General features: G+C 50.7%; 9 protein-coding genes across 9 annotated transcripts; 4 read left to right on the top strand and 5 right to left on the bottom strand.

Annotated features, from left to right (window-relative positions):
• Nucleotides 1–286: 286 nt before the first annotated feature.
• Nucleotides 287–2,557, top strand: L3040_006680 (uncharacterized protein; the record flags this gene model as incomplete). Its single annotated transcript, XM_066154202.1, has 6 exons — nt 287–318; nt 623–672; nt 1,069–1,352; nt 1,413–1,757; nt 1,812–2,178; nt 2,301–2,557. The coding sequence occupies 6 exons, from the start codon at nt 287–289 to the stop codon at nt 2,555–2,557; spliced, it is 1,335 nt and encodes a 444-aa protein (XP_066011178.1).
• A 3,248-nt stretch (nt 2,558–5,805) lies between these two features.
• L3040_006679 (uncharacterized protein) lies at nt 5,806–6,825 on the bottom strand (the record flags this gene model as incomplete). Its single annotated transcript, XM_007292247.1, has 2 exons — nt 5,806–6,566; nt 6,627–6,825. 2 exons carry the CDS (start codon nt 6,823–6,825, stop codon nt 5,806–5,808), a joined length of 960 nt encoding a protein of 319 aa, XP_007292309.1.
• A 2,379-nt stretch (nt 6,826–9,204) lies between these two features.
• L3040_006678 (uncharacterized protein) lies at nt 9,205–12,846 on the bottom strand (the record flags this gene model as incomplete). The annotated part of the gene is made up of 6 exons (XM_066154201.1): nt 9,205–9,270; nt 9,322–9,441; nt 9,490–11,156; nt 11,219–12,101; nt 12,486–12,743; nt 12,823–12,846. 6 exons carry the CDS (start codon nt 12,844–12,846, stop codon nt 9,205–9,207), a joined length of 3,018 nt encoding a protein of 1,005 aa, XP_066011177.1.
• Nucleotides 12,847–13,631: 785 nt separating this feature from the next.
• Nucleotides 13,632–14,775, top strand: L3040_006677 (uncharacterized protein; the record flags this gene model as incomplete). Its single annotated transcript, XM_066154200.1, has 2 exons — nt 13,632–13,662; nt 13,775–14,775. The coding sequence occupies 2 exons, from the start codon at nt 13,632–13,634 to the stop codon at nt 14,773–14,775; spliced, it is 1,032 nt and encodes a 343-aa protein (XP_066011176.1).
• A 1,116-nt stretch (nt 14,776–15,891) lies between these two features.
• L3040_006676 (uncharacterized protein) lies at nt 15,892–16,502 on the bottom strand (the record flags this gene model as incomplete). Its single annotated transcript, XM_007292244.1, has 4 exons — nt 15,892–15,982; nt 16,035–16,107; nt 16,160–16,297; nt 16,493–16,502. 4 exons carry the CDS (start codon nt 16,500–16,502, stop codon nt 15,892–15,894), a joined length of 312 nt encoding a protein of 103 aa, XP_007292306.1.
• A 400-nt stretch (nt 16,503–16,902) lies between these two features.
• On the top strand, nt 16,903–17,809 carry L3040_006675 (uncharacterized protein; the record flags this gene model as incomplete). The annotated part of the gene is made up of 3 exons (XM_066154199.1): nt 16,903–16,957; nt 17,171–17,392; nt 17,697–17,809. The coding sequence occupies 3 exons, from the start codon at nt 16,903–16,905 to the stop codon at nt 17,807–17,809; spliced, it is 390 nt and encodes a 129-aa protein (XP_066011175.1).
• Nucleotides 17,810–17,969: 160 nt separating this feature from the next.
• L3040_006674 (uncharacterized protein) lies at nt 17,970–18,691 on the bottom strand (the record flags this gene model as incomplete). The annotated part of the gene is made up of 3 exons (XM_007292243.1): nt 17,970–18,359; nt 18,448–18,567; nt 18,638–18,691. 3 exons carry the CDS (start codon nt 18,689–18,691, stop codon nt 17,970–17,972), a joined length of 564 nt encoding a protein of 187 aa, XP_007292305.1.
• A 712-nt stretch (nt 18,692–19,403) lies between these two features.
• On the top strand, nt 19,404–21,276 carry L3040_006673 (uncharacterized protein; the record flags this gene model as incomplete). Its single annotated transcript, XM_007292242.1, has 2 exons — nt 19,404–19,477; nt 19,524–21,276. The coding sequence occupies 2 exons, from the start codon at nt 19,404–19,406 to the stop codon at nt 21,274–21,276; spliced, it is 1,827 nt and encodes a 608-aa protein (XP_007292304.1).
• Nucleotides 21,277–21,882: 606 nt separating this feature from the next.
• L3040_006672 (uncharacterized protein) lies at nt 21,883–22,866 on the bottom strand (the record flags this gene model as incomplete). The annotated part of the gene is made up of 1 exon (XM_007292241.1): nt 21,883–22,866. One exon carries the CDS (start codon nt 22,864–22,866, stop codon nt 21,883–21,885), a length of 984 nt encoding a protein of 327 aa, XP_007292303.1.
• Nucleotides 22,867–23,363: the final 497 nt, after the last annotated feature.

The raw sequence follows: 23,363 nt of genomic DNA, 5'->3' as shown, positions 1-23,363 counted from the left end.
TTTTTATATTTATAATATACTATACTAGACTAAGTATACTACTTATGCGATTCTGCATACATTACGCTAACGCTCGACACTACGGAGGAGCTCCTTTTGAGCTTAAGCCGTTCGCAAAGACGTCTCCACTTTCAGTCTTCTGGCGCCGCCTCATCTTCATCTGTTTCCCGACCCCAAATCCGACCCCGACCCTGACCCCAGTCATCCTTGGGTCAAGTCAGAGTCAAGAGTCAAAAGCCCAGCCCGGCATGTATACAGCGGGCCGTCGACGTCGATCAACAAGGCCATGGTCCATGGTCCAAGCACCGGACAATACATGTGCTTATAAGATCTCCTACCCCATGTTCACGTCATGTCAAATCCGAGTCTCGGCCCAGACAGAGAGAGAGAGAATACCTACTTGCACAGCAGCCTCAAAATCAACATCAACATCGGCAGCGGTATCAACATTGACACACTATTTACTTCCACCCTCGCCTACAACTCAACGCCATTTCTATCTATCACGAACCCACCCAGTATTCTCCCCTTATTCACCAAGAGAAATCCTCCGATAAATCGCAACGCTGGCAACTTCCGTCCTCACCCAGGTGTCGGTAGGGCACGGTGACGTATGGAACAGGAGCTCGAAGCACACTTTTTCGGGCTTGGGCGGTAATCGGTTCGAGGCTCGTATGTCAAGTTATTGTTATATCTTCCTTCTCCAGGTCTTCTTCAACCACCCTCGCTTGCTAGGGAGCGGCCAAGTGCCCCATGTCGTCACATCAAAAGTAGTGGAGTCTAGCACTGCGCTTGACACTGCGCTTAACTTGACCTTCTCCAATCTGACAGTTTCTCTATATATACTTGTTCCCTTTCTCTTTCCCTTTCTCTTTTCTTTTTTCTCTTTCTCTCCTTCCCGGAACAATTACCTAGCTGAATGGCCCGCCTCGGTCACTTTGCGACTCATGCTTCTCATAGCTCTTACTTGTCCACTCTTACTCCTACGCTTTCTTACAACAGAAAGATGTCGCCTCGCTCTCGCTACCAGCTTTTCATTAACGATGCATCCACTAACAGCTGTCGTAGATCCCTCGCTTCCAGGGAACTCGCGGAGAAGTTCTGCACGGCCACAAGCTGAGGCGGTTGGAGCAATGGAATCACCGCAGTCTCGATACCCTCCCGAGCGGCGGTGGGATTCTGCCCTTCGTCGAGAAACAAGATCCCCTCCGAGGCACCTTGCTGGACCGGGAGCATTACTCGACCGCAGGCATCCAGAGGCTACTTCGGTTCCAAGATCAGAATATAGGGCCCATGCAGAGCCAGCACAACCACACCCATCACCAATGCAATTGCCATCTATCCGAGAGCTGGTAAGGTCTCTCTGAACCCCCCTTCAAATGCCAGGTTGCTAATCGTAATTTCTTCAACAGAACTTGCCAAAATCCTTGTCCAATATACCAGAGGAGTACAGGGCAGAATTTGGCTCGCCCACTTCGGATAGCAAGCGCAGAAGACTGGATGGCGAGGAGGAAGGCGAGGAAGGCGGGAGAGCAAGATATTCGCCCCGTCGTAGCCCGAGTATAATGAGCCGCCCTAGAAGCACATCAGCACCCGATTATCGACGTCCCAGCGGCTCATACCCGAGCCCAGATATCTGGTCTAATCAAGCTACGAGATCTTCACAAGTACCGACTCTTCCGTCTATTTCGGCTCTCTCTAATACTCCGACGCCCTACAACACCAACTACTCGGAATACTCTTTTGGAGGTCCCCAAGTAAGCACTTACAGCCACTACCCACCTGTACCCAGAGTCGCCCACGATATGCAGGCTCAACATCCTGTACCCAGAGTCGCCCACGACATGCAGGCTCAGCATCCTTCCTTCGGCTATGGGTACCAGCAAATCGGCGGGCAATCATATTCTGGTCCTCCTTCCTACTCCCATGGCCAAGACCGAACGCCGTTCTCCTCCGGGCCGTTCTCCTCCGGCCACAACATCCACATGGGAAACATGATTCCGTACAGCTCGGATGGACAGGACAGAGCTGGAGACAACCGACCGCGAAAGAGACGGGGGAACCTCCCCAAAGAGACGACGGACATCCTCAGGGCTTGGTTCATGTCGCATCTGCAACATCCGTACCCGTCGGAAGACGAGAAGCAGAGCCTGATGCGCCAGACCGGCTTGGCAATGAGTAAGTCTTTCCCTTCCCTTCCCTCCTTTTTCCCGTCTGGCAATCCCACCGACTATCGTCGTCCATGAAAGCAACGAATTTTCTGCATTTTAGAAACAAAAGAACTTACTCGGGGACCGCAGACCAAATCTCCAACTGGTTCATCAACGCTCGACGGCGACAGCTTCCCGCCATGATCAGTAACGCGCGCGCTGAAGCCGACGCCAGGAGTGCCCGCAGCGGCGAAGGGCGCGCGACAGCTGCAGCTCCGTTCTTCGACTGCGAGGCAGAGGGTGAGCGGGAGAGTGAGCGCGATACGAGTCCGTACGACGACGGCTTTGTGGAGATTAGGGGGTTTGCCAGCCAGGGAAACGGGGGCCGCGGGACAGGAGATTTATAGCAGCGTGTATATATAATACATATAGATCAGCATTAATACATGCAGAACAAAAGCGATAGTGAATTATTGCCCTCTCGAAATAAAATTGCCAGAATTGAATTTTACGTTGGCTTTTTACGTTTGCGGGGCAGTGGATTAGATTCAATGAGGATTTAGTTAGGTATATGATATAAGTGGTTTTGGATAATAGTCGAGCAATATGAATACATCGAAACTTATCTAAAGGGGATTTAATGTACAGCGAAATGGAGAAGCCGGCCTGGCGATTACCAGGTTAGCTTTGCAAAAGGGTAGAAGTTCGTGGATCGCGAAGTAAGTGAGTAAGTATATGGCCCGAACGCTTGAAAGAGACAAAAAAAAAAAAAAAAAAAAAAACCCAACAACCGAAACCACCTTCTTGCCCCACCAAGCGCAAAGCCCACTCAACTCGTCCCTGCACGGAGGCAGCCTCCGCTCTTCATTCCTCAATTCAATAGAGTCTGTCTCATATTCCAAATTTGCTCCTGCCGGCATTTTTGTCCGAGACTTTTCTCCTTCTTGACAGATGAAAGGCCGGGTAAAGAAGGTGGGGGAAGGCGCGACTAGGCTAGAGCTGTTAAGAATTACCGATTACCGAGGGTCGATCGCTGGCGCTATTATTAAAATCAGCGCTGGCGCTGGCGTTTTCTTGCTCAGGACACGAAGTAGTTCAGATGGATTACGGAGTATGATTTTTGAGTTGAAAGAGGATGGATGAATCATGGTCATGGTCATGGTCATGGTCATAGTCGGCTGGGGGAAAAAAAAAGGGGGGGGTCAGGGGCTCGCTCGGTTAATCGGTCTGGAATCTGCATGATGTGTAGGTAGGTATGGACCTCCGCGGACCAACGGTCAGGCTCGGCCTGCCTCTGTTACGTAACGACAAATCAATCAGCCTTACGAGGATGGCAACCGTGCTGACATTATTCCGAGCGTTGGGGCTCCGTTCTTGTTGTGGCTTTTTTTTTTGTGTGTTTTGCTTTTGCTTTTGCGGATATAGCACAAGTGCGCGCCTCCTTACGGAGTAAACAATCACTAGACGAATCTCTCGGTTAGAAGACCCCCCCTCCACCCCTGTTGTGAGCCCCTTTTCCCATACCTGCAGCACGGACAGACAGAACAGCTAGCGACATACTAGTAAGTACTAGTAGTACTACTAGTAGTACTACTGTACTGTACACGAAGTACATTCAAATAAGCTTCGAGCGAATCATCACCCTTCAAGCCCTGGTGCAAATCATAAAGTCTATCGACGGAATCCTGGTCCTGCCTAGGCTTTGCTTCTGCTTCCAAGAGATGCGTAAAGTTCAAAACACCTCTCTCTCGTCACGTCCGGTCAGTGATCTTGCACCGCTCTACACGGAGTCAAACCGGCCTTTGTGATTTTCCTTTGCAGAGCCCAGCTGTGATTAACTCAGCCCAGCCCAGCCCAGCCCAGCCCAGCCCGAGGCTATCAAAGCTGCCGCAACCGTGCCGATCTTCCGAATTAGCAAAGCCGATCCCGATTAGTCCGATCAGCAAATCGTGGGGAAAAGACCACACTAAGTAGACAGACTACCTACTTGCCTACTGTCCGTCGAGCACTGGGCCGAGTGTGCCGCCCTGCTAACAACAAGTTGAAGAACTCGGACTAGAGCAGTTGACTTGGCTTGGCAAGCGGGTGGAGCGTGAATCATGAACAATCGTACGAGAATCCTCGCCGAGGCCTCATCTCATGACTTGCGGCCGGGCGGGCTGGATGATTTGAGGGATGCAGCAGCTGTCAAAGCAAGGTCCGCATTTTTCTATGCAGTGCGGCTACGGAGTATTATCGTTCGATCAAACTTGCATCGGGTTCTTGCGATGGGGAGAGTTGGCATGGTTTTAAATTGATGGTCGGGCTGAGGTTTTCCTTTTTTTTTCTTCTTTTTTTTTTGGTTTCAATTTGCGGGCCGATGTAGCCGGGCGCTGGCTATATTTCGAGCCCTCGTAAGGATGGTGGCTAGGCTAGTTTTTTATTATGCTGATGTAATTTCTGTTGTCCCTTTTGTCCTTGGTCTCTCTTGCACTTTGATCAGCCCTGGTAGCTTGCTTGGTTCCTTATCAATCGACTGTTTAACTTGTACAGTTGTTAATTTACTTACAGTGAAGTGGGCATTCGATTTTTCTAGTAATCCCGAAAGAGAACGCTCTATCCTTTCAGTTTTTCGAAAACCGATGGATTGTTATTAATGTAATGTTTCTATATCTAATCGATCAAATTCATATTTGAATCAGATGCAGGGGGGCACTAAAGATTATTGTTGTATTCTTGCTTTATAGAACGAATTTTTATCGAAACATCCCGCGGAGTTTTTCCCGCCGTTGATATCCCATTTCCGTTGATGCCGATGTCTAACTTTCCTCTGGTTTATATATCGCATTCCATATCGCTCTCCTTCCATTTCCATTGAGCACACCTCTCAATCCGTCTTGCGGTGCACCTGCCAATTACCAGACCTTTCTCCTGCAAGCGAAGTTCATGCTAATACTTCCAGCTCGCAATCCGCTTATTTGGATCTGGATGGACCCCCTTGCCAGATTTTATCCGCAGATCACTGCACGCCCACCCGCCCAAGCATCACCAGATGGAATATTTGGAGCCGGGCGCAGTGGGATATTGCCCGGCTGAGAAAAGGGAGCAAAATCCATCTGAAAGATCACCACAAAAGGGACGTTGCGAGGTTCTCATTTACAAACCTAACCGAATGGGCTTTTCGGTGAAGGGAGAGGGGGGAGAATGGCGTGCAACTGGCGGACGAAGGGATGGGTCAGTGGGAGGCTCGTGGAAGCTAGGCCCTTGAGCCATCGCGTCGTTCGTCGGTTGATGTATGTAATTAACATATTTATTCGCTTATACATACATAACAGGTAAAAGAAAATATGAGCGTTCGGTTCGGATCTCTTATATCCTTCAAGCTTTTACTTTGGTGAAAAAAATAGTCGCTTTGGTTGTCAATTTGCTCTATGTAATAGAAGTCTCAAGATATGCTGCCTTAAAGTGCCCATCATCCTGCGGTTACTCGTCGTGCTCCTCTGTTTATAGTCAAGCGAGGCGGAGATGAAGGAACACGAGAAGCCGTGATGCAATACAAGCCACCTTATACTTTCCGTTATACTCCCCAGTGATATTTTCACGGTTTCAACTGTAATTTCAATCTCAAACTATCGACTCTCAAAGCTAACAAGCCCTCAACGCCTCAACTCTCATCTCAAAAAGGCGTTCCCTGTCCTTGCAGCCCTACACTCTCCCGACCCCACGGTTGCGGTGCATTTCCTACAGCCTGTGGCGTCCCCCTCTTCTTCTTCCATCCCGCTCCACCTTCATAGCGACTCACAGGACTCCCCAGTTGGATATCGATGTCTTGGAAATTAGTCCCTGTCGTATCCCGGCGTCGAGCCTCTTCTTCCTTCTTCTTCTTGCTGGCTCGGCGACGTCGATACAGAAAATACGCTGCGACGGAGGCGAGAGCTGACATTGCGAGAACGCCAATGGCGATACCGGCTTTCGCGCCTGGAGTAAGTCCTTCGCCGTCTTGTGTCGTGGACGATGCTGGTGGAGAGGCGGATGTCGTCGTCGATGCCAGAGGACTTGAGGATGTTGTTGCTCTTGATGTTCGAGACGTTGTCGGGCTGCTGCTCAGGCGACCCGAGCTCGATGGACGCACGATGGAGGAGCTTGCTTTGGATAGCGTTGCTGAGCTCGGCTTAGTAGAAGATGGTTTTGAGGACGTGGACTTCGCAGTTGACGGTACTGATACGATCGGGTTGATCATCGTGAATACCGGCGAGTTTGAGGTTCCTGCTGAGGATAGATCCGAGGATGTGTATTGAAGCACTAGGTGGTATTTGTTCCCCAGGACGAGATTGGCGGCGTAGGGCCCGCCAAATGATGCAGTACCGTTATTTGCAAATTGGACGCAGTCCTGCACTCCGCCGACGATGGTGGCCTTTTTACATGCTGAGGAGTCCACTATATCATATAGTTAGCCTCGATGTGCGGAAAATAGCGGGAGCTGGTGGTCGGACATACGAGGAAGTGAGTATGACACTGCGGGATTGGTATCTCCTACTACGAGCAATCCTGTAAGATCCGTCCCTTGACCATCTCCCCAGAAGAATTTCGTTGTCGTGTTGAAAGAGAAGGAAGTTGGGAAGTTCACATTGAACTCGTTAACCGCTGCCGCTCTTCCTGCAGCAAGGAGAGAAACGGCGAGGAAACCAATGCGCATTTTTTTTTCGAAGAAAATTATACTTGCAACCTGGCCTCGGGGATAAGTTCAAAAAGGTTATGGATCTGATGTGGGTCAGGAAAATGAATGATGTGCTGGAGTTGATGACCTACCTGTCTTTGTCTAGATACGGCCGAGGAATGTCGAGGCTCGCTTAGTTTGCAAAGGTCTTTGTTTATACAACCAGCTAGAAACATCAATCGAAAAGAAACTCGAGATCATTCAATAGCATAGCAATGAGATACAATATCGAGAATCGAAAACTTCGCGGTTCTTCTAGCCATCTGGTTCAAGCACCAGCAGTATCACTTTGATGCTTAGAGGTAGAGAATAGGACTGTTCTGCATGCGATGGCTCTTAGAATTGGAAATTCCTACGACTATTTCATCAAAGCCGCTTCTCAAAAAAAAAGAAAAAAAAGACAAAGAATATGGAACATCAAAGAACATGGAAGGCTTATGCGAAGGGTCTCGATGCAAAGGTAATAGCCGAAGACTATTCAAGCTTAGCGCTGCGACACGACTCACATCTGGTATTCATTTTTCAACAACTTTTCTCATCATAAAGAAACTCTCACAACCTTATTATCTGTTTTCAAGTCTTGTAAAACGGTCTGCAATTTTTAATCTGAACGACCATGCGAGGATTGACACCAGGCTCGGTTACAAGTCTGCATTTAGTGTATCGTTATACTATTAGGCATGCTTAAAGTAGATCATGGCTAATTTGATTTATAAGAAATCTTAGTTTGAGTACTGTCCAGTAGAAAAATGCGCTCCTTTTCATTGAATAACATCATGCCCAGAAGTTATTGATTACGGGTCGTTCACGCACGTCTGAGGTGCATCTTAAATATTCCAATCTTTTTCAAAGTGGCCAGGCAGATATGAGAAGGTATAATGATGACCTGAGAATGATAGATCACGTATAAAGAGAGAATGATATTCCTAGCACTTTTCATCGCCCGTCTAACAAGTAAGCAAAAGGTCTGATTATGTAAGGGGGGCCTAGCCGAAAAGGTAAATAGTACTTCAACCCCGCCTACCCCTGCTGGTCTCCAGGGAGATCGAGCTGAAGCGTGAACTCCATTGCGACTTTTCAGACCTTGCTAATTTTCGGCAGCGCGACTGTGAACGGATGGCGAGGGAGCTCTGGGACGTGGATACCAGCACCGTCGAGGTGATCCTTGTCGATTGCCTGGATGAGATTCTGGCCCAAACGAGAAGGGATGAACGAACAGCTAAGAAGGAGAGGAACGGGAGCTCAAATGACAATCAACATTTTCTTTACCATTATCGAATCAATCACCTATATGTGATAAGATAGAGATATAATTAACTCTATAAACAAGCTTTCAATTCAACTCAATTCAACTGAATTCCCTCCCATTCAATCCCCGAAATCTCCTCTCTGCTCTTCTTCCTCCTCCTCCTCCTCCTCCCCCTCCCATCATTTTTCATCGTGCCGCACCAATTCACAGCATCCCCTCCCCTCCCCCCCCCCCCGTATAACAACTCAACATCACCTCCACTATACCCACCTCATCACATCCATCCACTAATTCATTCATCTATCCATCTATTTATTATCAATCCAATCCACCCTTTCCCAATCCCAAAAATCACTCAAACAAGACTATAACAACAATCCCCTTCCATCTTCCATCTTCCAAGCTTCTTCTTTTTTTCTCTCTCTCTCTCTCTCTCTCTCTCTCTCTCTCAAATCTCACTCACTATAGCGACTTGTAATACGCTGCGCTACTCTGCGCTCTTTGTATCCATCCATCCATCCATCCATCCACGCCAAGAACAGTTGATCAGTCAGTCAATCAGTCCATTAATCAATCATTAGGCGGGCCGAGCTCGGGCCTTTGTCTCCTCCTCCTTTCCTCTCCATCTTATGCACTCGAGGGTTGGGGATTGGCGTCGAAACGTTTCAGGAGTTAAGACAAGTCGCATTGAGAGTACTTTACCCTATGCTGCTCTGAATGGCTCGGCAGCTTCGTAGATAGATATATTGATATATCGATTGCTGGATTGGTCGGTATCGTGGAAGAGGGAATGGAAACACTCTCTCACTTACCCGACATTGGCTACAGAAGATTTGAGCAATCATCTCTACTTCATCGTTATCGTAGCACCTCTCTTCCATTTTCTCAATCAGCATCAGCCAATCACTGATCCAACACTCACTAACCCGACCTATGTATACAACATAGGCAAGTATCCTTTATTGTCTCGAGAGGACAGAATCCAACAAAACTCCGAAACAACTCCAAGAACCCACAAGTAGTGATATGTGAGCAGGATTGACCCCTTTCCCAATGCTCGGACGCCAAATCTAAGAAGAAAAGAAAAGACAAGGCCAAATCGCTTCCTATCAATCGCTGCTGCGTTCTCGGACCTTCGTCGACTTTTTCGCTGTACCGATATGGGTATTATGTACCTGAAGAGAATTAGCATGAGCTTCGCGGAAAGGGAGTGAGCTACGGCATACCTTGGTAGCAAACTTCAGACTCGTAAGTGTCTCGCTCAGATGAGCTTCCAGCGGACTAGCCATCACAAACATGAGTGTCTTTGAATTACCTCCCAAGGAATATTGAAGCAGGTATGTCAACTAGGATAGTTAGTATGTGAATGGTTCACCGCTTTTGGGATCACATACCTTGGAGTTCCTATACGGAATATGAGCACCCTCCTTGCCTTGACCCAAAGCTCCAATGACATCCCCAAGACAGCTCAAACTTTTGTTGATGTTCTGCGTCTCCTTCATCCTGTCGCCCTCTGCCCCTGATTGCTTGAGTCTCTCCGAGCCGGCCAGATCGACAAGATTGAGTGTACCTTCGGACGTCTCATTGGTCGTACTGTTCCGCCCGACGAGCTTGAGGATGAAGACAGAATGAGAACGTGATGATCTCTCGTTAGATTTAGTGGCAGCAACACTTCTGTTGTTGTCGGCCTGCTTGAGCAGTGCTTCGACAGCGTTCGGAGAATCCAGAGGTACAATCTTCAGACCCGTGATGGTGGTCTGCTTTTTCTGGTCGTCGTGCCGAATCTCGTGCTTTTTCTTGTCGAAGTCCTTCGAGCTCCCCAAAAGATCATGAATTTCCTCGTTGTAGACTTCTACGAAACTGCCCTCCATGGTGTACGTCCATCCCTTCCCCTTGAGATTTGTCGCCGTTTCGTATATTTGATGGGTAGCTCGAGGAATCATACCATCAGCCGACGACATTGTGTGGGTCTTCCCAGATCCCGTTTGGCCATAGCAGAATATGCAGACGTTATACCCATCCAAAGCACTTTGGACAAGCTGTGAAATCTCTTCGAAGACCTCCTGGTTCTGACTTTCTGGTCCAAACACTCGGTCGAATGTAAACGAATGGTTTTTCCTCGTAATGGTTCCTAGACTGCTCCTCTCCTCTTTCCCAATTATCTCAAGCTCCTTTGATTCCTTTTCAACATCGGGGTAAGTAATCTTGGCTGCTGATCCTTCGTCGGCCCCGTTGCTGGATACTGGTCGGACTCGGCACATGACTCGGATGTTTCCCTTCAGCTCCTGCACTTGATTGAAAAGAATGCGACGTAGAGTCTCTTCCTTGATTAGCTTCTTCTTCGATTCCTCGGCCGAGTCCAAGGCCTCCTGGAGTCTTCTCTCCATCTCAACGAAGCTGTCGGACTGTGCCTTGGACCCAGATTCGAGGAAGTGTATCCGGGCCCGGAGACTTGCCACGGTACTCTCTAGAGTATGGATTGCCGACGCCGATTCGATGCCGGTCTTCAGGAGCGTCTCCTTCATTATCGCGACCTCACCGTGAGCGCTGTCCTTCAGGGCTTGCTCCCGGTCCAACTCTGCTTTAACATCCTCAAGCTCGCCTCTCATATTTTGAATCTCCCGATCCTTCTTTTTCAGCTCCAGTTCCAGATTGAGACTTTCGGATGTGATTCTTGATTCCAAGTCCTGCACTTCACGGAGCCTCCGACTCCTCTCCTCTTCGAGAGTGGAATTGTTTCGCCGCTCCATCTCCCGGATTTTATCATCGACTTCCACAGTAGCTCGGTGCTCCATTTCGCGCATTTGGTCTCTGTGCGCCCGCAGTAAGCTATCGATCTCGTCCGTCTTTTCCCGTTTCATCTGGTCCAGCGTGATTCGACTCTCCCGGTTCGCGTCATCCAGCTCAATGCGATGGGCTCTCAGCTGCTCGCTAAGACTGGCGTTGGCAGCAAGTAGATCCTGGTGGAGCGAGTCCACCTTCGATCTCATTTCATTGAGGTCGCCTTGGAGAGAGGCGTTGGAGGACGACAGTTCTGTTCGGACGAGTTCAAGTTCAGCAACTGGAATGCAAATGCGATTAGCACTTGGTCGAGGCAATCCACGCAATACCTAGACGACTTACTTCTTGCCTTGAAAAGTGTTACAGCCTCTTCGAAAGCGTTCTTTTCCAATGTCGTTTTTGAGACCCTTTGCTCAATCTCGGAGAATATTCCGGAGACCATTCCCTCCATGCGGGCAACGCGATCATCTACATCCCACGCTGTAAAGCCAGGCACATTAGAATCTTTTGTCAAAAATGGAGTCTTTTGGGGAGAAGGTTTGGGGGTTCTGCGAGGAGTAACAGGGTCCATGAATGGGTCTGATCTTGAGAGTTTAGGGATATGAGAAGGCGACACCGGAGCCTCTGAGCTCTCTTCCAGAGGCTGGAAAAGCATCAGGGCATTCTCGGTACTGTCGATTCTCAACCCCCGTATCGAAGACTTGTGGCCAAGACCTAGCCGCTTTGGAGGCCTCATTCTGGTAGAGTTCGCTTGATACTCAGACATATCCTTGGACTTGACTTCACCGTCGATACATAGCCTACTCAAGGCCGTGCTGACAGAGACGTCCCGGATATTTGCAGAAGACTCGGCATGTCTCAATGCTTGCGTGGGTTGTGGCTGTCTTAGCTTCCTCATCAGGAGGCTTGCATGTACTTGGGGAGACTGAACGAAAGAAGGTATAGTGGTTAAAATCTTCGTACCCTGGCGGCTTTCGTGAGAAGAGGTATCGTCCTCGGAAGAGTGGACATCCATGGATGTTGTAGACCGAGGGAGGACGGTTGCAGCTCGTGTAGACTGACTGAAATTTGATCGGCCACCGGCGTAGGATGATTTCGGCCGACCATTAGGGCCAACACTACTCGAGAAGCTGCCATTTGATGTGTTTCGGGAGGAGGCGGCGGAGGGTGTTCGTGATGTGAATGAAGAGGACGAGTTCGAAGGGTTGCGATTGTGTATCGACCTCTGCGACTGACGTTAGTGCGATACCTTGGAAATTCTTGCATGACAGTCACAGTGTTCAATTCGTGCTCGATGTCGTGGGATAATCTAAGTCGCCTGGGAAGCCGCCAATGAAGCCGCTCGATGAATTGAACATAAGCTCTGCGTCCACGGCGCCGTGCTGTAATCAAGGGCAAGTGTATCTTCGTTGACCATTTCTCTGCAGATGCCGTAGATATGGACTGCCCAATGCGAGGCACCACGCGTGGAGGCCTGCAGAGAAAGCCCGGTGGTCGTATTCCAGCAAGGCAACCCTGGCGCCAGGAATCGGGACTTGCGTGTTTGAAGACGGCATTCTGGTCCATTGGGAGGAGTGGGGGATATGTGATATCAAAAGAAATAACTTACTCCCGCGCCAGCTAAGCTTGTTGTCTTTACCAGAGGTCTCACAGTTGGAGCTGCGACCGACGGCTTGGGGAACTCTCCTGCCTTCTCTGCCAGAGTTTTTCGCTTCGGCTCAGGCTCGTAGACTCCCCCCAGTCTGTGCTTCAGTGTGGGCTGAGCCAACTTGGACGATACTGCTCGCGCATTGCCTTGCGACTCGGAGATCTCAGCGAGACCGATGTGTGGGATTCGACTGGGCTGCTTCAATTGAGATCTCCGCTGCTGCTTGGGACATTCGTCAGTCAATCAGTGTGCATGCAAAGTGTGTGGATGGAACGTGTGTTGTGGTGTTGCATCATACCGCGTTCTCTTCGGTGTATTCCATGATGCAGAGCGGCGTCGCAGTCGCGATTGATGGAATTCACGGCATGTATGATGGCCGCGGTGATGGTTGTGATGGAGCAATGGCGATGCAGGCTAGGTAAGTAGGTAGGTAGGTAACCAGCTATAGATAGCTATGGATAGCGGAGGGCGATGTGGAGGTGGAGGAGGAGGAGGAAGAGGAGGATGGGATTGAGGTGGGCAAATCTTCGTCAAGTGGGCGGGAGGGCTTGTTTACTTTTCGCAGTGTTGATATTCACACTGGGGACAGGGTAACGCTGTGGCTGTGGTTTTGGCTGTGGCCGTGGCGGTGGGTGTGGCTCGTAGTGGCTGATGCTGATCAGATCAGCTGACCTCCCTAGACACTGTCACTGCTAGCCCCCGCGATAAAGTAATTCCGTTCCATTCCATCCACCAACCACCAACCCACCACCAGCCCATCCATCACTCCTGAGTCCCTTCACGTTCACATGCTAAGCTCCAAACAACAAATTCCCTTACAGCTACCCGGGCAATAATGCAATGCAAGCAGCAACTGCTCACCGTTATTTGATTTGGACTATTTGACTCCAACTTTCCGATTTCTTTTTCCCAACACAAACCAGATGTCCCGGCCATGCGACGACCATAGATAGATAAACAGCCAGCCAGCCAAACCTCTCTCTAGTCTTCCGCCGCATACCCTTTGTCCAGCGCAAACATCACAAATCATACCAAACCGAATCAAAACAAAAGCTTCAATATCAACACCAACACCAACACCAATACCAACGCCAACATCCCTCCAGTATGGAGAAATACTCCCAGTTCCGTGATCGAGGCAAGTCCCCGTGCCCATCCCATCCCAGCCCCAGTCCCAGTTCCGCATGCGCAGGGTATAAGTATCCTACCTACATACATACATATATACTCATGCACGAACGCACGTGTAGGATCTGGAATCGCTCCCTTCTTCCCCGTCGCCTCCACGCCCGCCGGCATCTACTTTCCCGCCCACGTCTTCCTGTTCCTCTTCAAGCTGCCCTTCTTTGTCACCGTCGCCGCAACCTACTTTCTGTTCCTGCAGTGGTTCCCCCTCGGCTCACTATTCAAGAAGGCCTTCCTCTGGATGATCCTGGGCATACCGGGTATATGGTGGATTGACCTGCAGATCGACGGCGTCAAGAAGGGCTCGCTGGCGAAGAAGCACGAGGGTCGTGTGCCCCAGCCGGCGGATATCATCGCATCTTCGTTCACCTCTCCCATCGACTCGCTGTATTTAGCCGCCATCTTTGATCCCATCTTCACTATCTCCTATCCGCACACCCGACAAGTGCAGTATGTCTCGCTGCTTGGCGCAATCCTGAGAGCCCTCTCACGACCACATGAGTTCCCACCGGAGGGCGCCAAGATGACGGATTTGAAGACCTTGGTTGCGGAGCATCCGAAGAGAGTGATCGTGGTCTTCCCAGAATGTACGACAACAAACGGAAAGGGAATACTCCCGTTCAGTCCAAGTCTGCTGACTACGCCCTCAAGAACCAAGATCTTCCCCATCAGTCTTCGATACTCGCCTCCGGACATCACGACGCCCGTACCGAGACAGTACTGGGCGTTTATATGGAACCTCCTTTCGCAGCCGACACACTGTATCCGAGTCCGCATCGCGGAAGTTGTTTACAATACATCCAAACCCACCGACGAAGCGACCGATAATCGTGATCGCTACCTGACTAATTTCTTGGACACGCTAGGAGAAGATTCCACCATAATGAGTAGTACAGATACGTTGGTGAGTGTCGGTGAACAGCAAGAAGAAATGAACGCAGACGAGAAGAAGGTGCTGGATAAATTGGGAGAAGCCTTAGCGCGACTCGGTAGAGTCAAGAGAGTAGGACTGACTCTGAAGGACAAAGTGGCGTTCGTGGACGCATGGTCAAGGAGGAGAAAGTAAACGGAATGACGATGTATGATGACCTTTTTGTTTAGAGATACCACCGCCTCGTGGTTACGGAGTACGAGCAGCGATAGCATTCCTTGCAGATCCCCAATGCAAATGTTTAAGAACGTTACCTTTCACTCTACAGTCCTCGGTAACTCTACTCCTGAGCCTAACGCATGTCCTCTGTCAAAACGACGCCAGCAACTTTATCACTAGGCAGTATCCCTTCTAAAACAGGCTGGGTTAGATAGATGAGCGTGAGGGACAAACCAGACAAGTTCCGAACGTCTCTCACTTTACATCTACGTATACATCTACATCTAAAACAGAAACCAGAATGCAACTATGAGAAGATTGGAAGATGAAATATAAACGGGATAGCTATAGACTTGAAAGCTCGATGTATATTGGAGCGGCTGGGTACTTTTGGAAAGGACAGGATGTGTGGATGGATGAGTAAGTATAGTGGGCTGTCACGAAATAAAATCTGTATTGATATACTCCATGTTGTAGAGTATGTGTGCTCTTGTTAGGCACCCATTCCGATGGTGCAACCGCAACTGGAAGGGTTGGATCAATACGTCGCGTCTCGATATCAAGAGAAGGTCAATATGCACCAAGGGGCACTTCACCAATTTGTAGGAAAACGGAAACACATGGTATCAGTCGGGCCTAGGGCCAATTATTCATATGCACAACGCAAGGCGCTCATCGCAAACCTCCTGGAGCGCCGTCCAGACCTTGAGAATCGACCCAAACTCCTCAAACCAACAGCAAATGTAGAAGGCGCTGGAAAAAGAAACCTCCTATCAATACCTGCCAGTCCAACCTGCGAGCCAAGTCCCAACCAGAACACCAGAGCCACCCCGCTCGTAAACAAGCTGCTAGACCGTCCGAAGACTATCAAAAGGTATGCAGAGGTAGGAAGGAATCAGATTGAATCCTTTCGAAGTCGGATGAGGAACGCCGATATGGAGTGATGAGCGAAACCCTGCCGTAAACAGCATGCTAGACCGTCTCGAAAGACTATCAGAAGTATCATATGCCCAAATGTGCCAGTCGACAGACGTATCCGAGGGTGATGATCGAAGGGGAGGAGGTGAAGATGTAGAAGAAATGTTAAGGTGCTTAACCACCGAAACCGTAGAGGGTACGGCCTTGACGCTTGAGGGCGTAGACGACATCCAGGGATGTGACCGTCTTTCTCTTTGCGTGCTCACTATTCGATGATCAGCACAAAAATCATACACAGTGAAGGGAAGGTATCCTACGTGTAGGTGACAGCATCGCGAATGACACCCTCGAGGAAAGTCTTCAGAACACCACGGGTCTCCTCGTAGATCACTGGAAGCTGTTAGCGACTGTAGGGCAGACCGTATCGAAAGGATAAACTCACTGGCAGAAATACGCTTGACACCACCACGACGCGCAAGACGTCTGATAGCAGGCTTTGTGATACCTTGGATGTTGTCACGAAGAATCTTGCGGTGACGCTTGGCTCCGCCCTTGCCGAGACCCTTTCCGCCCTTTCCGCCTGTGACATGTCAGTATGTTTGAGGTTCAGGCGCGATGATGATAATAGAATGGTGATGTGCGGCAGCAATCATCTGCAGTAAAGGAGCGACAGCGCGAAGCATGGAGAATCAATCACCGAAACCGCGACGGGAATCAACGATGAGGCGACGATGATGATAAACTCAGCACACGCGACGAGGGAGAGAATACTCACGTCCAGTCATGATGAAGGTGTTTGTGGGTGAGTGACGATGTAGAAGGTGTTGATGGTGATGAAATAACGCGTCGTCGAAGTTGTTTTGGGATGGAGATGATGATGGAGTGTAACGGGTGTTGAAGAGAAGGGCGGGGCGAAGGGCTGGTTAAGTACTTGCGCGGGCCGGCGGGCTGTGATCTGGGATTTGGGTGTTCAAGACCAAATACGGTTTAGCGTCATCTTTGTTCAGGCTACCGGGGTTTTCTCTGCATGATTGGTCAGTTCATATTCATTTCAAACATCAAACTCCAACTAAAGGGCCGAGCCAAAACAAATCTAATCTCGATCAACGCGACGCGACGCGCCGGAGCACTCCTGCCACGACACCGATCAACGCGAACCTCCTGGAATATATATTCATGACAAAGATGTGGGCCCCGGCAACACGCCAAGTTATCCCTGAGCCGCTCCACTTGATCCATTGTCCGTGTTGGCATCGTCAGGCCTTTTGGGAGTACGACGCGACCGCGCCCTCTCGACTGCGAATACTTATCACATCGTACACATATCTACCTATATATACCTACGCCCTCTTCCATCCTTCCCCTCGATAGTCACCAAATGTACCCTCTCAAACCAATCAGCTCTCGAAGGATTCCATGCAGATCACTTTGCCCTGACTCGACGCCGATGCAGTGGCACATCTTGTTATCAACGAGACTGCAAGTCTTCTGAAGCCTGCTCTCCTGTGCGTTCAGACCACTTCCACTGCTCTCGTCTGCTTATACATATCTCTCGACCTGACTATTGTGGCGCTGCAAATGTCCACGATGGTTGAAGATCGGACATGGTCGCGATGGAGAGCTGCTAGGCTTCCAGGAAAAGGTGGTGCAATACGAGAACGAGTGCTCGCTTCAGGTACGTCTGATCAGAAATCGCGACAGCAAATTCAGAGCAGCACTACACCCGAAGGATTATGAGCACATGTCCTGTCATCCATCGCAGCCTAAATGCCACGCCTATACTGGGTCTGCTGCAGGCCTGCTCTTCGACCATTCTTGGCATACGGAGTGGCAGGTCCCTTCAAATCTCAGATCCTTGAACATCAGAGCCTCGAGCCAAATTATGCATTATACCTAGGCTTCTACCCGCCATATATTTCTACTATTACTTTTACCGTCTGTATTCGGGGTTTAAACATGGCACTCACATACAACGAAAGGATACCTGGGAACTTCGTCGCAAACCTTCGAGGTCGAACGCTATCTAAACAGACACACGGTACATATCTGTCTACCTTTGGTAAACACATCAGATATCTTTCGAAGCGAATGACGAGGAAATACATTATCGTTTCTATTAACAACCTTCTTACATGCCTATCCAGGACTTCGTTTGCCCTTGTCCCTTTTGTCATACCAAGCGCTCCAGAACTCATGGCCTCTCCCCCGACCTTCTCTCCTAGTGTAATATCCTAGTGTAATATATCCATCTATTACTTTCCCTGCCAATCATAAACCAATCTAATCTTCAAGACCTTATCCCCCTTAGTAACCACAACCCGTCTCGTATGATATCTCTTGCCCTCCACGATGGCAAAACCCCAGATCTGTTGTGCTTTCCACCCATTCTTCTCATTCCGCACGAAGCTCTCGACGTGCCGCTCTCCGTCCGGGCCGGCCTTCTCCTCATCACCCTCCAGCCAACCCTCCTTCAGGTACGCGTCGTCGATCTCTTGGAACGAGGACCAGCGGTTGCGGCCCATCAACATGCCGAAGACGTGATCCTCGTGCGTGCGCTCCGTCCAGTCGAGGGTTCGGAGCTCTGTAGTGCCTTTGATGCCGCCGGTGGTGGTTTGATCGATGTCGATATGGACGATGGAGGCCTGGACAGGGAGAGGAAAATGGTTAGCTGGGTTATTGCTCTTTGAGTGGGCATAGAGGGAGGTGTGAGGACTGAGATTGGTTATGTACGTCGTCGGTGTACTGCTTGGCGTGCAGCGTGAGGGTTGCGATGGCAATTGCTTTGCGGGTCAACCAGCCCATGCCTTGCAAGGCGAGGACCTCGTCGGGGTCGTCCGAGAGGGTTTTGTTCTGGAGAAATGTTAGTCGGGTTAATCGATATGCCCAAAGAAGGGGGCGAGTGAGAGAGCTAGCGACTGACCATAACCCACTGACCCGAGAGGTCCTTGAGCGTGACTTCGGCGGGAGCGGCCATGGTGTTTGGGGATCTTGTGATGGAGCTGGATTGGTTCGGCGAAGCTGGTTTGTTTGGTTGACTTGCGAAGCGATGCTTGAATAGACAGACAGATGGATGGATGGATGGATGGGCGGACTTTGGTTTTATGAAATCCCAAGAATAGGGAATGCAATGGGTTTATGTAGTCTGTCACTGAAGTCTCGGACAACTCTGGCCCTTCAGAGAAGATAGTCAGTCAGCCAGCCAGCCAGCCAGCCAGCCAGCCAGCCGAGGAGGAAGAGTGAGTTGCACATGCACATCTCGACTTTCCTCCCCACTTCCTCGCTTCACCCCGCTTGGGTCTACCGGTAGCAGGTCAAGCAGCGCCTGGCTCCCGATCCCGCTCAGATCAGTTCTTGGTCCTGATATTGGCATCTTACATAAGGCAGCCTCGGTAGCGGCGCTAATAATTACTAAGTCTCAGATGCTGAGTGGTCAATGGGTCATGGAATTATGGGTCCATCTGTTGACGCTGATGCGAGCTCGAAGACCAAAAGTCAAAGACAAAAATTTTGATTCCCCTAAAACCTCTCCTCTTATACCCTCGACCCAACGTCCTACGTCTGAGCTAAAGACGTTACATTGCCGGTCGGAAGCGAAAGCTGGGACTGCATCGCATCATTTGAAAGCATACCTCGGCATACGGGCACAAGGGAAAAGGAGAGCGACGTCATTGAACCGCATGGCCAAGATGTTGCTCCCACAGCTACGGACAAGGGCGAATGTCTCATTCATCACAACATCCAGAATAACTTCACGATATATGTAGGAATACCTTTCCCACCTGAATTCCCTCCTAATATTCGCACAGCCGCTCAATCTCAACATCCTCCTCTCGAAGATCCTCCCACGATGACGAGCCAAAACTCAATAAGGTCTCCGCTACCATTACCCAGCCGAAATCCCAAGGAGCTTCCCAGGCCATGCTCTACGCGACCGGCCTCACAGACGAGAGGAGGAACAAAGCCCAGGTTGGAATCTCTTCGGTATGGTACACCGGGAACCCGTGCAACATGCACCTCCTGGATCTCAACCACCGCGTGAAGGAGGGCGTAGAAAGGGCGGGCTTGGTCGGATACCAATTCAACACCATCGGAGTCTCGGACGGCATGTCTATGGGGACAAAGGGTATGCGGTATTCCTTGCAATCGAGAGACTTGATTGCAGACAGTATCGAGACTGTGATGGGTGGGCAATGGTACGACGCCAATATCTCTATTCCCGGATGCGACAAGAATATGCCAGGTGTCATGATGGCTATGGGCAGAGTCAACCGCCCTGCTTTGATGGTCTACGGAGGCTCTATCAAGCCTGGATGCTCAAAAACACAGAACAATGCACCGATTGACATTGTCTCTGCTTTCCAAGCCTACGGTCAGTTCATCACTGGCGAGATTACGGAGGAGGTCAGAGACGACATCATCCACAACGCATGTCCCGGTGAAGGAGCCTGCGGAGGCATGTACACCGCCAATACTATGGCTACGGCCATTGAAGTGATGGGCATGTCACTCCCTGGCTCCTCTTCCAACCCTGCTCAATCCCAGGCCAAATACCTCGAATGCCTCGCAGCCGGTGGTGCCATCAAGAAGCTGCTCCAAGAAGATATTCGACCACGCGATATCATGACCCGCAAAGCCTTCGAGAATGCCATGATCGTCGTAAACATCACTGGAGGCTCTACAAACGCCGTGCTGCACTTGATCGCCATTGCCGACTCCGTTGGTGTGAAACTCACTATCGAGGACTTCCAAGCCGTATCGGATCGCACGCCCTTCCTCGCAGACCTCAAGCCGTCCGGAAAGTATATCATGCACGATCTATTCCAAATCGGCGGTACAGCTTCCATGCTCAAATTCCTTCTCAAAGAGGGCGTCATCGACGGCTCCGGCATGACCGTCACAGGCGAGACACTGGCCCAGAACCTGGAGAAGGTCCCCGACTTCCCCTCGGACCAGGATATCATCCGTCCCTTCTCCAACCCTATCAAGCCCACCGGGCACATCCAGATTCTGCGCGGCTCTCTCGCACCAGGCGGCTCCGTAGGCAAGATTACCGGCAAGGAAGGCACGCGCTTCGTCGGGAAAGCCAAGTGCTACGATGCCGAAGACCTCTTCATTGAAGCACTGGAGCGCGGTGAGATCAAGAAGGGCGAGAAGACCGTCGTCGTGATCCGCTATGAGGGTCCCAAGGGTGGGCCCGGCATGCCTGAGATGCTGAAGCCCTCATCGGCCATCATGGGAGCCGGCCTCGGCAACGACGTTGCGCTCATCACAGACGGGCGTTTTAGCGGCGGAAGCCACGGCTTTCTGATCGGCCACATCGTTCCCGAGGCTCAGGAAGGCGGACCGCTGGGACTGGTACGCGACGGCGACGAGATAGTGATTGATGCCGAGAAGCGGGTGCTGGATTTGATGGTCGAGGAGAGCGAGCTGGCTGTTCGGCGGAAGGAGTTTGTGCCGAAGCCGTTGAAGTACACGAAGGGCACGCTGGCGAAGTACCAGCGGGTTGTGGGTGACGCGAGTCACGGGTGTATAACTGATGGGGATTTTGTGGCTGCATAAATCAGGAACCGGAGGGCTGGAGGGGTCACAGGCCCAAAGGTCTTCACAGCATTCTCTACTTTCTTTGAACATTAAATCGAGGGTAGGTCTGGGAATAGGAGAAAGCACTTCACGATGTGTGCGCTGGTATTGCGATTGTTGACTATCGATTATTGATTGATATTCGACATTAAGCGAGGCCGCCACATGGATGTTTTAAATGAAGCTAGCTCACTCTCACTCACGCTCGTTTCACATATCTGATTGGTCATTAAGATAGCCGAGCTTCTTAGATGGCAGGTCCATTTCCTTATTTCTTCGCATCACCGGTACCATCAATTAGCCTCGATAGCTACGTCAGACTCAGACTCAGAGCCCAGGACCAGATCAAATCCATAGATGTCAAAAAGATCAAGCCAGGAAATCCTCAGGTTTCACTCGCTTTATAATTAGCTGGGTGTCTCAATCTCTTTCCAGGGACGTTTGTTTATCCAAGTTAAGAATATAACCATTTATCAATGTCATCCAACTCTTCCCTTGTCTCAACGCTACTCTGCCGACCGACGGCGGTTAGTAGTTATATGTATTCAATCCTCGCCTCGCCCGTCCACCACTCCACCCTTCTCTCTATTTCGGTAGGTACCTAACCCCCCACTCGGGACAGCCTCCCCTCCCCGCTTTCCCGACCGGCGCACTCGGCACGAACTCGCCCTCCTGCAAACTACCCTTCACATTAAAGCTATACCACGCCTGATTCAGCACCCGACCGCGACAACCAATCACCACCTCCTGGCCCGTTACCGTCCTCAGCGCGTCGAGGATGTCCGCGCGCCGGTATCGCGCCGTCCAGCTCGGCACGATGCCGTGGGCCGCGAGCGCAGTGTAAGTGTCCAGCGTGCGGAAAAGGGCGACGGCGCGCGAGAAATAGGCGTGCACTTCGTCGCCGGGGGTATACGTCTCGGTTCCGGTCTCCTCGACGCTGGAGGACGAGGACGAGGAGGAAGAGGAGGGGGAGAAGCACGACGGCGAGAGCGTATTCACGCAGGTCCCGTGTTTGTTCCACTCATGCTCCCAGAAGTGGTCCGCGCTGCCCCGGTTCGGGAGCCAGTACTCCTTCATGTAATCCAGCAGGCCGCCTTCGGCTTCTTCCCCCACGCGGCGGCGCTCCGTTGGCCGCCGCTGCTGCCGCTCGTCCGCGGCAGCGAGGATCGCGGAGATGTTGTGGTACATTGGCGCCTCGGTGCAGAATGTAGGGTATGATCCATCGCACAGATCCGGCCACAGTCCATGCAGAGTCCAGCTATCGGCTGGCCCGATGCTGGGCCCCGTATCCCAGAACTGGGTTAGCAGGATCTGGCCGCCGGGGTAGACGAAGCAGCAGGTGTCCGGATAGGCGGTGCTGTTGTGGCAGGAGGTTGGGGAGTCGATGGGGCAGTGGTGTATGAAGCTCGAAGAGGGCGGGGGGAAGAAGGATGGCGGTGGTGAGTAGGAGGTTAAGGGTCGAGGGCTGTCGATGGAAGAAGCTGGTGGTTGGGGGGGTTTGGTAGAGAGGAGGGGGAGTTGGGCGAGGAGCGAGCTGGCGTAATAGGTGAGGGTTTGGAGAGACGGCATCGTGTCGTTGCTCTCTTAAAGTGTTTGTTATGATCCTATTGCAGGATGAAGTGAAAAGATATGGGAATGAAGCGAAAAGATATAGGAATGAAGTGATAAGGGTGATGAGTACTTTATTCTGTAGATAGATAGTCGAAAGCCGTTGTTGACATTCCAAGAGTCAGGTGACGGACATCATGGGGCCCAAGCTCGCGTGGGGCACACAGACCCCTGATTCCTCACCAAACCTGGGGGGTGCTTTAGCGAGATATCGGCTCTTGTTCATTAACGTTTGCAATTTCACCTCCCCCTTCCTCATTATCCCCTCCTCCAGAGAACAAGCAAAGGCTTCCCGTGGTGTCGACTCCGACGCTGATATCTACTTCGGGAAAGATTTTGAAGAGCTTGAAAGCAAGTTCGGTGACAGATTCAAAGCTGTGTATACCGTTAGCTAACCAAGGGAGAACAGTCCGCTTAGGAAGGGGTTTGTAATAAAGGATCTGATGAAGCAGGTTTCT

The sequence above is a fragment of the Drepanopeziza brunnea genome, assembly GCF_022702325.1.
Source record: "Drepanopeziza brunnea f. sp. 'multigermtubi' strain 214-2 chromosome Unknown ctg11, whole genome shotgun sequence".
Classification (NCBI taxonomy): Eukaryota; Fungi; Ascomycota; class Leotiomycetes; order Helotiales; family Drepanopezizaceae; genus Drepanopeziza; species Drepanopeziza brunnea.
The sequence above is the reverse complement of the archived record's forward strand: the minus strand, read 5'-3'. Positions and strand labels throughout refer to the sequence as shown.